Consider the following 14,087-nt stretch of genomic DNA (forward strand, 5'->3'; position numbering starts at 1 on the left):
GGGAAACAGAGCCTTCTATTTCTGATTTCCTTCAGTAAATATTTAGAATTAATTTGATGTGGGGAACAAACTATTTATAGGCTTAACATATATTTATTATACAAGAAGCCAGAATGGAAACTGGAAAAGGGTGTAATTCAGAAATCCAAGATTTTGTCCCCAGCAGTGTTCATTTCCATTCCTAGCTGAGAAAACAAAGGTGAAGGGAAAAGGCGAGTGCTTCTGTAAAGTATCTTTAATGAGTGCCAAGAGAAGAAAACCGCCTCTGCTTAAGACTGGATGCAAATTTCTGCTGGCACAGCAGAAAGCATTGAACCAAGAGCATGACCATGCTGAAGCACAGAGCAAAAGAGGTTCAGATTCAGCCACTAAACAAAAGAACATTTATAGTTAACCTTTACAATGTCAGGGGGCTGGAGAATTTCTTAAAGGCTTAAGTTCTTGAACTGAGATTGTAAGATATTCCACCTTTAATACCTTTAAAGCCTCTGTGAGAAATCTCTTGGAAAGACTGCTCCAGACAATGCTGTGGGTTTACTGGATTTAGACACTTCAAAACATGCTTGCATTTTAAAGCACAATCAAGATGTATTCACCTCAAGTGTTGTTTCTTTCTGTATGCTTAACAAGCTTGTTTTGAACTGCAAAATACAGAAAAAGAAGAAGTAGTAAACAGCCATAAAATTCCAATGAACCCTTGAATGTTACTGTCACTAACATGCAGCTTTTGTTATGCTTTCTGAGAAGTGTCCATAGAGCATCATGCAAATTTATTTCTGAATATCACATGAAACATCATATTTTGTCAGTCAGATGTATCACCACACAAAAAAGGGTACAAGGAAATGTATAATTAGAAGAGTTTATATCTAGTTATATGAAGTATCCAGGCCGCCCACCCATCATTAGGAATGTGCCAGCCTGCCTTTTGGCAGAGAAAACTCCTGTTTAAGCCTATTGGCTTCATTGTTATTCCCTGTATTAATGGGAAAAAAATCGTCATGAGATGCAAGACATAATGATGAGCTTAGCTGTACAGAACATAAGAACAAGACAGAAGAGTTGAAAAGAAACTAAGGACCAGAAGCTACCCAGACATCACTCAGCATCTTCACAGGCATATTAGAAAAGGGACTCCAGAATAAAGCACCAAAACCTTTCCTGAAAATGACAGATCACTGCTGCACCAGTGCCCAGTAACAAAATCACACCTTCACCCACCTTCCTCATAGCTGAATACACCCTTCTTTCAAAAGGCAGGAATCCAGGCTGTCCAAAACCTCACACAGACCAGCAACAAAGCCACAGTATTTTGCTCTCTCTATATGTTGCCTGCCTGCTCAGCTGCAGCAGTTATCCAGCTGATGAGAGAGTGATACCTATTAACCCTGTGTTCTCATCCTTATCACCAGGTTCCTGAAAGCAATAACCATTTCTAAGGTTTTCAGTGCAACTGTAAGCATCAGTACACTTCTTTTACAAAACCCATTTGGTTTGAGAGATTCTTATAAATCTATAACTAACCGTAGAGGCAAGGAGAGTTACTGCAGAAGTACATGCTGTTTTTTAGAAACAAGCTTCCGTTCCAACTCCACAACTTTAGCAGTACAAGTCAGAACACAGGAATCAGTGCTTCAACAGGTACAAAGAATTCCTTACTTAACCTTAATACATTGGATTTCCCCTTCCACTGCTTCCTTCTAATGATTCAACGAAGTCAGTCACAACTTAGTGTGAAGTAATTATTAACTTCTTTGACCTTACTGGTAAATATACAAAGGAGTAAGATATTATTGCATTGAGTGTTACTGAGATTTATCCCAAATAACTGAAATATTTTTCTCCCACTGTACAAACAACATTTACAGAATATTAGCCTTTGTGAAAATCTGCATACAATATGCAGACATAGAAAGCCCATTCACCTGGTCCCATCTTAATAATTGAGCAACTAATAGAAGATCAATTTCCCAAAACTGGAATAAAAGGTACCTATTCACATTATCCAAAAGTAACATATACATCTGTAATGAACTTTGTAAAACAATGCAAGGACAATGATGCCTGTTGCTATGCTACACAGGTGAAGACATGGATTTTAAAGCCTGATTAAAAGTCCACTTTAATGAAAAATAAAAACAGTTCCTTGAAGATCTGCTAATATAAAGATCATTATTCTTAAAAAGTGTAAGCAATGGATGGCAGCTTCAACACACGTGGTTTGAAACAAGGGAAAGACATAATTTTACAGCATGTAATTAACTAGGAATTAGTAATTAGCAAATGCCATTGCATTCACCCATTTTCTCATGTACACCTGCTTTACATCTTCATAGCATGTACTGCCACAGGACAGTTTAAGAAGCACAGACCTAAGAAAACAACTTATGATGAGCAGAACTTGTCATAATTTCACATTTGTTTCAATCATGCAGATCTATTTGAATAATTGGTTACTCTTTCAGCTCTGTTGTGCTATACATCTCTACTTTTATACTCCAAGTTTGGGCTGCCTTCGCTACTGCTGCCTGATCTGCACTGGTGTTCAAACTTGCTAATTCATTGCATTCAATTGAGTGATTCCCAAAATGCAATAGGACTCTGTCTGTTGAATTACTTTACTACTCATTTTGTATCCAAAGTGAAGCTATTTTCAATTATTGCTTCTCTTTTTCCTCCAGAAAAGCAGATGCAGGGTGTATGTTTCACATTTGATTCTTCAGCTGACATGCTTACACAGTATGTCTCACATTCCTTCTTATATCAAACAGATTCCAGGTGTTTTGTTGCACTCAGAATGATTTCAAGGTGAAAAAACTGCATAGAAAATGAAAAAATACCTCCCCCCACACACACACACCCTGCCACCATGACTTACAGAAAAACACTGCATTCATTTTGGATGGATTAATATTGAATGGACGATCATTACCCTTTAAAAGCATTTTTATGGAAGACTTACTAGCCCTTAAGATTTGTGCATGTTTGTGTAACTAAACAGTTGAAAAAGGTGCTAACATCTCCACAGGTATAGAAATATAAAGAAATAAATTATAGTTCTGTGGCAAGAATACACAAGTCAGGCTCCTTTCTATCCCACCACAGTTACTCCCCTAGATTTCCCATGTCTGGAAACACAGCACACATTAGTGCACAAACTGATCTTATTCCTGCCACAGTCATAGGACACAAACACACAGTAATCACAGAATTTTCCTTTTGTGAACCACAATTAGTCTCTTTTGTGAGTGCTTCTGGGTTTAGTTCCAATATGTGTAGAAAGCAACCGTACAGAGCATGCAAACCACACACTGACTGCAGACTGCCTGTATGCTAGCATAAAGCAACCATTAATTCTTCACTGTGGGAAAATATTGAAAAGGTTAATATGCTGCTGGTCAAACCATAGGTATTAAAGAATTTTCAGTAGCAAGCCAGCAGGTTATAAGTTGTCACACTGTAACAGAATGACAGGAACTTGCCATAATTCTCCACAAAGATGACACTGGCTTGTCACTGCCCAGAAAGCATGAAATGCGGCATTGGGTAGAACAAACAGTATCAAAGAAGGGACTGCAGTTTTCAGATAACTAAAACATGCCCATATTAGGACACAAATCATATGTTATTGCAATGATCTAAATTCAACAGCTTTGTCTAGTTATGAAACCACTGAAGCAGAAAACATCCATAACTGACATAATCTATTGATTTCCAGCCTAATCACATTTTCTTAATTTATGTTTTCCTGCAACATTAGTTTCAGCATCCAAAATTTAAGACCACATGTGTTATTCTCTAGCACTAAGGCTGCAGGCAATTTTAGATCTGCAAAAGAAAAGAGAGGCAATACTGTGTACAGCATACACTGATAAAATGAAGTGAATCTCAGATACACATACAGAACTTACCAAACAGACCCTGAAAGCCCCAGTATTTACCTACAAACAAAATGTATTGCACAGATTAGATTCATTAGAACCATATTTCACAGCTCTGTGTGAGTGAGCCTGGAAGGGAATACACTTTAGAGATTTCCAGTTTGAACCTCTGCTTAAGTACAGATTTGCTCAGAGCACTATGCTGATCATTTATCAATGTAGCCTCACCTCGTTAGGTGTAATGGAGTCATTTTTAAGTATGATCAGGTTTTGTGCGCTCTGCCCACTCTGTCCGGTCAGATGCCTCTCAGTCATGACTGCAGAGGGACCAGTAGTTCCTGTTGGGCCACAGGTATTGTAAAACATAAAAGTGTCACTTCCCGAGCCCGCTGTTAGGCATGCCTTATAGCAGTAGGTCTTAGTGAGAGACCCATTGCCCCTCACTTCAATGAAATGGGGTTGTACTTTTAAACCATGAGGCAACCTAGCATCGATGTTGTTGTTGGCCTGCTTGTATAATTCAGCAGGGGACCGCTCTCTGACCCCACAGAACCCTCCGCAGCAGGAGTCCCCATACAGACTGTATCTGTAGCACTTGATAACAGTAAGCCCAATGATTGTGAAAAGGAAAACAAAGGAGATGGCGCTCAAAGCAATAATGAGATAAATAGTGATCTCTGAGTAATTGCTTGGACTTTTTAAGTGCCTTCTTCTATCAGGGATGATTTTGGAAACTCTGTCCACCACAGCAATAGTGATGGCTACTGATGAGGACATCGGTGGTTCTCCATTGTCTCTCACCTCCACCGTCAGGTTGAAAGTAGGTGTGCTGTCTTCCCCCAGTTTGCGAGTAGTCCTAATCTCCCCAGTATGGAGCTCTACCCTGAACAAGCCTGGATCTGAGGTTTGCACCAGGTGGAAGAACAACCAGGCATTTTGTCCTGAGTCCCCATCAATGGCTATAATTTTGGTTACCAAATATCCAGCATATGCCGAGCGTGGGATCATCTCCAGGGCTGCTGAAGTGTTGGCTGAGGTAGGATACAGAATCTGTGGAGCATGGTCATTCTCATCCACCACATAGATGTGGACAGTGACAGTGCTGCTCAGTGATGGGATCCCAGCATCCTGAGCCTGAACAACCACCTGGAATTCCCTTAGTGTCTCATAATCAAAGGACCTGACAGCATACATATCACCCCTATCAGATTTAATGGAAACATAGGAACTGACAGGTAGCCCTTCAATCTCCCCATCTAGTAGAGAATAGGTCACATAGGCATTTTCGGCGACATCTGGGTCAGTGGCTTTGATAGTGCACATAAAGGCTCCAAGGGGATTGTTCTCAGGGATGTAAACTGAGTACACAGGTTCCTCAAATCGTGGAGGATTGTCATTAATGTCTGAGATCTCCACATGGATCACCTTCTGGGAGGAGAGAGGGGGGTTCCCAGAGTCAGTAGCTGTAACTGTGATATTGTAGGCTGCTGCTTTCTCATGGTCCAGATTGCCCTGGGTGACCAAGGTATAAGAGTTTTTGAAAGAGTTCAGTGTGAAGGGGAGGCCAGGGGGAATACGCAGGCTCACCTGCTTGTTCAGCCCTGAGTCCTGATCAGTGACACTCATCAGGGCCACCACAGTTCCTGCCTTTGCATCCTCTGGCACTGGGCTGTACAGGGAAGTCAGGACCACCTCAGGAGCATTATCATTGGCATCCACAATGTTGACTAGCACCTTGCAGTGTCCAGCCATAGAGACAGGGCCCTGATCAGCAGCTTGCACATAGATCTCATAGGAAGATGCTTCTTCATAGTCCAAAGTGCCATTAACCCGTACCTCCCCTGAGTGTGGGTCCACACTAAAGAGCTGTCTTACCTTCTGTGGGGTGTAACTGCCAAAGGAGTAGATCACTTCCCCATTGGAGCCCTCATCAGGGTCTGATGCATTGAGTTTGACCACCAGCGTGCCAGGCAGGGCATTCTCCAGAAGGCTCACAGTGTAGGTGGAGCGGTCAAAGGTAGGTGGGTTATCATTGGTATCCACAACACGCACAGAGATCTGAGCTGTACCTGACCTGGGGGGGTCCCCACCATCTACAGCAGTGAGCACCAGCTGCTCCAGGGCACTCTGCTCCCTGTCCAGTGGCTGCTGCAGCACCAGCTCCAGGAGCTTGCTGCCACTCTGGAAGCCTTTAAGGTCCAGGGCAAAGTGTCGGCTGGGGCTGAGCTGGTAGCTCTGCACGGAGTTGGTGCCCACATCGGGGTCCTGGGCACTCTCAATGTGGAAGCGGGCCCCGGGCATGGCAGACTCACTGATCTCCAGCCGGTAATCCTGGCGGGGGAAGCACGGTGCGTTGTCATTGATGTCCAGCACCTCCACCTCCACGTTGTGCACCTCAATGGGCTGCTCGATGACCAGCTCCAGGCTGAGGAAGCAGGTAGGGCTCAGTTCGCAGAGAGCCTCACGGTCCATGCGCTCCCGCACCAGCAGTGCCCCGCGGCCCAGCTCTAGCTCCAGGTACTGCCGGCCGGTGCCCGAAGTAAGCCTCGCTCCCCTCGCCGCCAGTCGCCGCGGATCCACGCCCAGGTCGCTCGCCACGCTGCCCACGAAGGCTCCGTGCGGCAACTCCTCCCTCACCGAGTAGCGGAGCGGCCCGCCCGCAGCCCGACAGGCGCACAGCCCCAGCAGCAGCAGGCCCAGCACCACCGCCCCTCCGCGGCTCCGCCGAGCGGCCACCGCCATGGCCGGGGCGGGGAGGTGCCAGGGGGGAGCTGCCGGAGCCGCCACACTCCGTGGCCCGGCCTCACTCCCCTCCGCCGCCCGGTCGCCTCATGGAAGCGGCAAGCAGCAGCCGTCGGCCGCCTCCGGCTCCGCCGCCGCCCGGTCCATGCTCTCCGGCTGCCTGAGACGGCGGCTCCCAGGAGGCAGAGAGGGAGGAGGAGGAGGAAGGAGGAGGGACCGGGACTTGCCGGATCCGCTTTCTCCTGGTCCAGCTGCTGCGCGGGAGGAGGCGGGGGAGGCCGCTAAGCCGAGGCTGGCTCCAATTCAGCACCTGAGTAAGGAACAGCGACACGGCTGCGGCCGGAGCCGCCCCGCGCCCCGCTGGCGGCCCAGAGTCCCCCGCCTACCCCGCCTCACCCCCTCACCCACGTGTTGCTGCCCCTCCGTGAGCCGGGCCCCTCGCTCCCGGCGGCCGATGAATCTCGCTCCCGAGCCGGGGGGGAGGGCGGCTCCCGTGCCGCTGCCGCCGCTCGTCTCCGCCCCGGTTTCGCTGCTGAAGCTTCGGGGGCGCGGGGAGGAGCGGGGGAAAAGCCGCAAACCGCCTGCACTTCTGGACCTGCTGCTGCAGCGCTAAAGTACATCCGCTTGGGAGGGTTAAATCAGCGCAGGGCTCCGAAAAAAAAAACGGGCCTCCAGCCAGGTCTGGTGCCGTCTGTGTGTTGCTGCAGTATGTTTGACGACCTCTTTTCTTGGAGACCTGCCCCTCTGCTCCCTCTGAGATTCATCCTTGCTGCAGAACCGTCCCTCTGCTCAACCTCTGCATGCCCCCCGCTCTGCTTCCACCTCCTACCCCACTCGCTTGGTAGAATTCTGAAAGTCACACCCATGAGTTATGAGCATTTAAGGTGGGCTTCAGTTCCTCATCCAATGCAATACACAGGCTCAAGGGAATCAAGTGCACCTGGAGAGAAAACAGAACATGGTCTGTTTTCCAGTTACAGTTTTTTCCTCCTTTGCCTTTGTGACGGAGGACTGGCAAAACCCAGAGCCACACAGTTGAACAAACGCAGCAGCAAGGTGAAGTTTTACCCCAAATGCCCCAAATGAGTTTTACCCCAAATGCCCCAAATCCCAACAAAGACAATAAACTTAAGCATTCATTCATTCATGCAACATCTATGTCATGAAGCTGATATATTTAGTAAGAAAAGCTACAGAACAGTCCTTCAGGGGTGCAATGATGTTGCATCTATTATTCAGTGCGGAAACTGCTTCTCTGCTACTATTTCTTTCCCTCTTGTTTTTTCCGTGCTTAACTTGTAAAGTCTTTTCGAACGTCCAGTGAATCCCCTCTGGGTTGGCCCGGTCTATCAAGGGAGGCAGTGACCCCAGCATTAAACTAAAACCTCTTTCATTGCTCTTTGTGAGCCTGGGCACCCCTCACCACATGGAACGACTTTTCAGAGCACAACCTTACACTATAAATCCCCAACATTTTTACTATAACATGCCTGATGTACGAGACCCAGAGAACAACTGGCCTAATTCTGACTCAGCACTGCTGAGAATGATTACCAGTCTATCAGCATTTATCAGTGGCCACCATTATCAGAAGAGACAACAGTAAGAAAATGATTACCCCATTTATGTTTTGGCTGATGGGTTTATTTATTTCTCATCCCACTTTTGCATCCTTAATGTTTGCCCTCATAGTTATTTTAATCTGTCCAGTACCCCCAAAGTCTGCAAATACTGCTGTGGAACCACCCAACCCTGTTTATCCTTTTAACTAAGATAAATGTAGGTCTGTACAGACCAAGAAAGACGGATAGAGATGCCAAGTGCCTAGAACACCTGGAAAACTGCCCATTTCATCCAGTTGTCTAAACTGAAGCCAAACCCTTTTTAAAAGAAATCAGCTTCAAATTTCTGGCTAGCTACCCACCTTCAAGATCACAATATTAACAGATTCAGAATAAAGTGCCCCGATAGCCTCACAAACCAATCAACCCACCAAAGCTACCCTGCTATAAAAAAGCAGCTGTAGCAACACTAATATACATGGACCATGCAGCTGTGTCATAGAATCATAGAATAGTTAGGGTTGGAAAGGACCTTAAGGTCATCCAGTTCCAACCCCCCTGCCATGGGCAGGGACACCTCACACTAAACCATATCACCCAAGGATTCATCCAACCTGGCCTTGAACACTGCCAGGGATGGAGCATTCACTACCTCCCTGGGCAACCCATTCCAGTACCTCACCACCCTAACAGTAAAGAATTTCTTCCTTATATCCAGTCTAAACCTCTGTTGTTTAAGTTTCAACCCGTTACCCCTTGTCCTATCACTACAGTTCCTAATGAATAGTCCCTTACTAGCATCCCTGTAGGCCCAAAAAAACTTGCAGCCAACACATGAAACAGAAGCCAGAAGGCACACACCCTCAGTTTACCAGAGAATCAAATAGTAATTTCATTCAGACAGTCCACTGGTTATCTCTGACCCACACCTCCCATGTGTACAGCCACAGAGTCCTCTAACAAACACACAACACACCTATGAAAGCCCAAAACCACAGCAACATTGCAACGCGTTGGCAGAGACTCTCCTGGAAACAGATAATGCCCACACAAAGAGGTGGTAAGAAAACAAAGCTCATCTCTGTAGGCAACACCTTATTAGCCACAAGCTGATTTTACTTACAGTGTGGGAATGACAGCAATATCACATCCAGGGGTTTTTAATCCAGTGAGGAATCTTTCCCACTGTTCCTAGACCCCAGTGAGTTACTTCTGATCCAGGCTGTGCTCTAGAACATTCCAGCTGGGTCCCCCAGTAAGGAAGGGCTGGTGAACTCTCAAATCCTGGCCCACCTCACTATTCACATGCTACCTAGGTTCATCTTCCCTCACTGTCTCTCTGTGGGCAACTAAGACTGTGCACATCCAATGTTTTGCAAAACACCACAGAATGTAAAACTGAAGAGAGATAACACAAACACAAGTAATTCTTCAGCATATTCTCAAGCATATTCCATACATTTTCATTCCCATTAAACATATTTCTAAACCTCAGGTTCTTAGAAAACTTGTCTTCTAATTTCAGAATTGTAAACCCTAGGTTGTCAGCTTCTTGCCTTTGTGTAAGTTTTAGAGCACCAGCCAAATAAAGAGGTGTGCTGATTTTCATTTTACAAACTAATACTGTAGCCTGGCTTTTTGACAGTAACACTGTACAAATGTAAAAGTCTTTCTCTGAACAGTAGCTTTATACAGTTTATGCTGACTACACTGTTTATATGTGATATACTGAAACTTGCTCTGTTCTGAGCAAATATTCCCTGAGTCTCTTTACATCTCTATAAAATTCAACCATGGTCACAATAATTTCAGTTATTTCCTTCAGCTTCAGTGGTAATGCTGAGTCAGTCCTGCAGGCCTTGATTTTTAATTCAAGAAAAACTTCCATTAAGAAAACACTTCAGGATCTGGGCTGTAGCAATATTGATTTTTCTAGTGAATGGCAAAAACTGAAACACAGAAAAACATAATTTCCGTATTAACTGAATTGAGGCTTCGGAGTTTTCTTGGTTTCTTCTTTCCCCAGAGTTTTGTTTTACAGTAATTTCTTGAAATTTCACCTAAGTATCACATTTGAAACACCTTCAAAGCTCACTAAATAAAAAGGTACCCAGTGGGTTCAGAACAATGTACATGAGTAAAAGAATCAGAATCTGTCCCTGCAGCAAAACCAGCTGATAAAACCTACCAAGCCCAAAGATCCATTTGCTGATAAACCTGATAACCCCTGAAGAGACAGAATACTGCTTGTACAGGCTATCCATACACACAGGCCTACTGGGCTTTGCTGACATACAAAATTGCACCACTTTAATTAGCTTGGTTGAATTAAATGGTATGAGTCCTTTAATATGAGTACAAACATACTGGTGATAAAATCAATATATTCTTTGCTACGAGTCCTGCAGAAGAAATTCAAGAATATACCAGGATATTGATACATATCTATGCTAGAAGTTGTAGTAACATAACTATTTGAGTATGAAAAGTCCTCACATTCCTATGCAAGCCTTCCTTCAAACAGTTCTACATATAAATATGCCTGAATTAGTAGCAGCCTAATGCAGTGCCACAGAAATACTTCTGTGCAGATACTTCCCTTGGCAGTGACACAATTATACACAGATATAGTTCTGTAGGCATTTACAGCCTTGAAAAGTTCAGACATCTCAAATCATACCCGTACAAGGAATGCTTTTATATAACGTTGTAACTAGAATCACCTAAATTTGCTTGAGCAGCAATAAACCTATGTTCAATTTACTTCATTGCAGAACACTGCAGAGTCCTTCCTCTGGCTATTTCTGAGTCTCAGACAGCAAAAGGATGAAGAAAAACATATTAGAGAACAAGAAGAAGTGAAAATACAACACGTTAACTGAAGAACTCCAAGGTATTTCAATGTATGAAAAGATGTTTTGCTTCTTTGTAACTAATTTCACCTTCAGTAACTCACATCCCTTAAACATGGTATCCAGCAACTCAGTATCACAATGTAGCTCCTTCCGAACTGGTAAGAAGGCACCAGCTCAAAGATCAGGGTCTAGATTTTTGCGTGTTTTCTTGGCAGAATGTAGGTCTTTAGCAGCAATGGGATTGCTTGTATACCATATAAATACACACACCATTTCTGCCTACTGATAAAAGTGTGCAAAAAAATATGGAGACAAGTCTAGAGAATCCATATCGTTTAGATGCTAACAAGCCAGGAAGTGGTGTCATTCTCTAGAAAAAAAAAATACATTTTCTCTATGTGCCTGCTTCCATGTGGTGCCTACAATTTGTCTGCCTTACTTAAAATTAAATCAAGTTCACAGAAAAGGAACATCCATCAGTCACAGCCCTGATTACATCAACCACAGTGGAAACACTAAAGAATGACTCAGATTTGTGGTGTTTCTTATATACAGGTTTTCTTTCCAGTGAAATGGTGGACTGTAGCACCATTTTCTAGTCCGTGGGTACTCATGAAACTTACAGATAATATATCCTGATAATTCCAGGGGATGCTCATGCTACTTCTTCAGTCCAGCCCCACCCATCTTTCATTTCACTCTCTTGGGATTGCTGCATTCTTCTGCACCCTACTTACTTCAGTCACAACCCCCTCTGCACTTATCTCTGAGGAATATGTATACTATTGGTTCTGGTGACTTCCTATGTCTCAAGTACTATCTCATCAGGAAGATATTACCTAGAGATGATAAGGCAATGCAAAGGCAGGAGTGAAAGTGATTCGTACCCTACAGCAGCTCCCTGCCTGACAAATTTCCATCAGTTTTGATTCAGCAATACAAGCTCAGAGATCCCAAACTATGAGACAGTGGGTTCTGCAGTCAGAATGGAACCACTGAGCAACCCCTTAAACAGAGCCCTGCAGCTGAACCAGATCTCTCTCAGTATATGGTCTGCATTCTCTCCAAAGAATTTTCTGAAAACATTCAGTTCTCCCTCTTCCTAAAAATACTGCAAAATGCCTCCCTGAGGTCATGCAAACTTCTTGTTCCTACATTCAACTTCTTTGCTCCTATGTTCAAGTCGTCTTCCACACTTGAGTTACTTGTTGACATGTCATTTTTTCACATGCAACTTCTCTCTCATAAATAGGTCTCATGCCAAATTGCTCAGTTGGATTGGATTGACTCCATTCTTTCACATCTCCTCCTAAATCCATTTTCCACACTGGTATGAATCTAACTGATGAGAATTTCTTTTTGTAACTCAAACATCTGAAGCCAGATTATTTAAAACATTGCTGTTATGGGAACCAATGCTGCTAAACAGCCAGAAAAAAAATCCTGTTAGTATTTAGGTCACAATTTCTCTGCAGTTCTGTGCTTCCTTTTATTCTAGAAAACAGCATGTAAAGAAAAAGAGGTGGTGGGCTGGAGTATGGCAAGTGTTGCAAACCTCAATTCATGCAAACCATCTATAACAAAGGTAGGTAGAAAATAGATTTCTCCTGATCATCAGTGCACATTTGTTTTTGACTTCCAGCCTAAAATGTAAGGACAGATCTCTGACTCATTCTGTTTTGTCTTCTGCTACATTCTTCTAATGACTTAAAAATCCTTTCAGTTATTTATTGACCATAATGTCACAGTGTGGTATTCTAAATGGAAGGACATTAACAACTTGGACATCAACAAAATAAATTTCACGTTTCTGAAGTCATCACAAAGCTTGTCAGTGTTACTTCTTTTGCCAATGTTTTCTTGAAGGTTTTAGTCAGTGTATTTTCCTTTACTACCATTGTCTCTCTTCACAGCCAGTCTTTGTCTCTCTTCTATGAGTTGTGATTCTTCAGCAAGAGCAATTGCCACTAGATTTCAGCCCAATGAAGTGGTTGAGTCACACTCTAGTCAAAAAAAAACACTTCCAGGTGATAACTTATTTTGTTTCCCTAGCTTTGGCTACTGCCTTACACAACACTTCTATTCATATATGTTGCACCCCTGTCTGTAGAGTCTGAGAACTGGGATAAACTTAGAAGGTAACTGCCCCTTCTCTTGCAACTGTATATGAATGTGTCAGAGCAATTGCCCAGAAACTGAAGACTCAATTTCGCTTTATGCTATGAGAGTTTGAACTTCTTTCCTCACTTCCCCAAGAGTGCCGTCATCATAAGCTTTCTACATTCTTATGCAAAGGCTTCAAGAACCTGTGCCATTTTTAGTCAAAGAGAACAGCAATATGAGGTGTCATTCTGTATCCTAACACCTGAGGTACTCACTTGGGAAGGAGGAGATGGCAGAAACCTCTTTGTGCTCCAAGAAGTTTCATTAACCTTATACTAAACCACCTTGGGATATAATTTACAATATAACTAGTTCCAATGTTTTATAACTTTTGTGTTACTTCTTATACACACACGTTAGTGATACTAAACTATTTTCACAGCAGGAGTTCTGCCATTTCATGCTCTTTGTACCAGAACCTGATGATCCTTTGCCACAGAAAATGCATAATCAGTATCATTATATGTGCAATAGCAACTTTTATTCTTTGCTGTATTTTTAATATACATTCTTAATACATAAATGCTCAGATCTGTGGTTGCAGTTTTTTACTTAAGCCACTTTTTTTCTATCTTACCAACAAAACTTAACTATTAGTCAGATAGTCCTTGACCCCATTCATACCTGTACATGAAGCTTTTCATACTATCATTCTTATGGTTGGGCATATTAGCATTTAACTTTACAGTTCCTATGAGAAGACCTCAAAACTGAAGGATCTATTTTCCAACTCTCTCTTGAAACCAGCTCTCCTGGAAGATTTTCTGACTTTTCCAATGTCATGCATATATCTGCCAGTAAGTCATATTTCTGAGGAATGGGTACATTCTGGCACAAAGTTACTCAAAGATTGATTTATTCTATTAAGGGAGATCTTCGACTAG

General features: G+C 43.4%; 2 protein-coding genes across 4 annotated transcripts in view; both read right to left on the bottom strand.

Annotated features, from left to right (window-relative positions):
• The window catches only part of LOC101878671 (protocadherin alpha-C2), a 132,701-nt gene that overhangs the window by 38,388 nt on the left and 80,226 nt on the right, over positions 1-14,087 (bottom strand). The window contains exon 1 of one of the 3 annotated variants that reach the window (XM_005144960.3): positions 4,110-6,550. The exons of the other annotated variants lie outside the window; for them this stretch is intronic. Coding sequence (XP_005145017.1) covers positions 4,110-6,353 — 2,244 coding nt within the window. The 5' untranslated portion in view covers positions 6,354-6,550. Of the gene's footprint in view, positions 1-4,109; positions 6,551-14,087 lie in introns of those variants that run through there. 3 annotated transcript variants of the gene reach the window in all.
• Positions 7,480-14,087, bottom strand: part of LOC106023362 (protocadherin alpha-C1) — a 34,090-nt gene continuing 27,482 nt past the window's right edge. Inside the window, exon 3 of the mRNA XM_034066938.1 lies at positions 7,480-7,563. Coding sequence (XP_033922829.1) covers positions 7,480-7,563 — 84 coding nt within the window. The remainder of the gene's footprint in view (positions 7,564-14,087) is intronic.

This window comes from Melopsittacus undulatus, chromosome 10 (assembly GCF_012275295.1).
Source record: "Melopsittacus undulatus isolate bMelUnd1 chromosome 10, bMelUnd1.mat.Z, whole genome shotgun sequence".
Classification (NCBI taxonomy): Eukaryota; Metazoa; Chordata; class Aves; order Psittaciformes; family Psittaculidae; genus Melopsittacus; species Melopsittacus undulatus.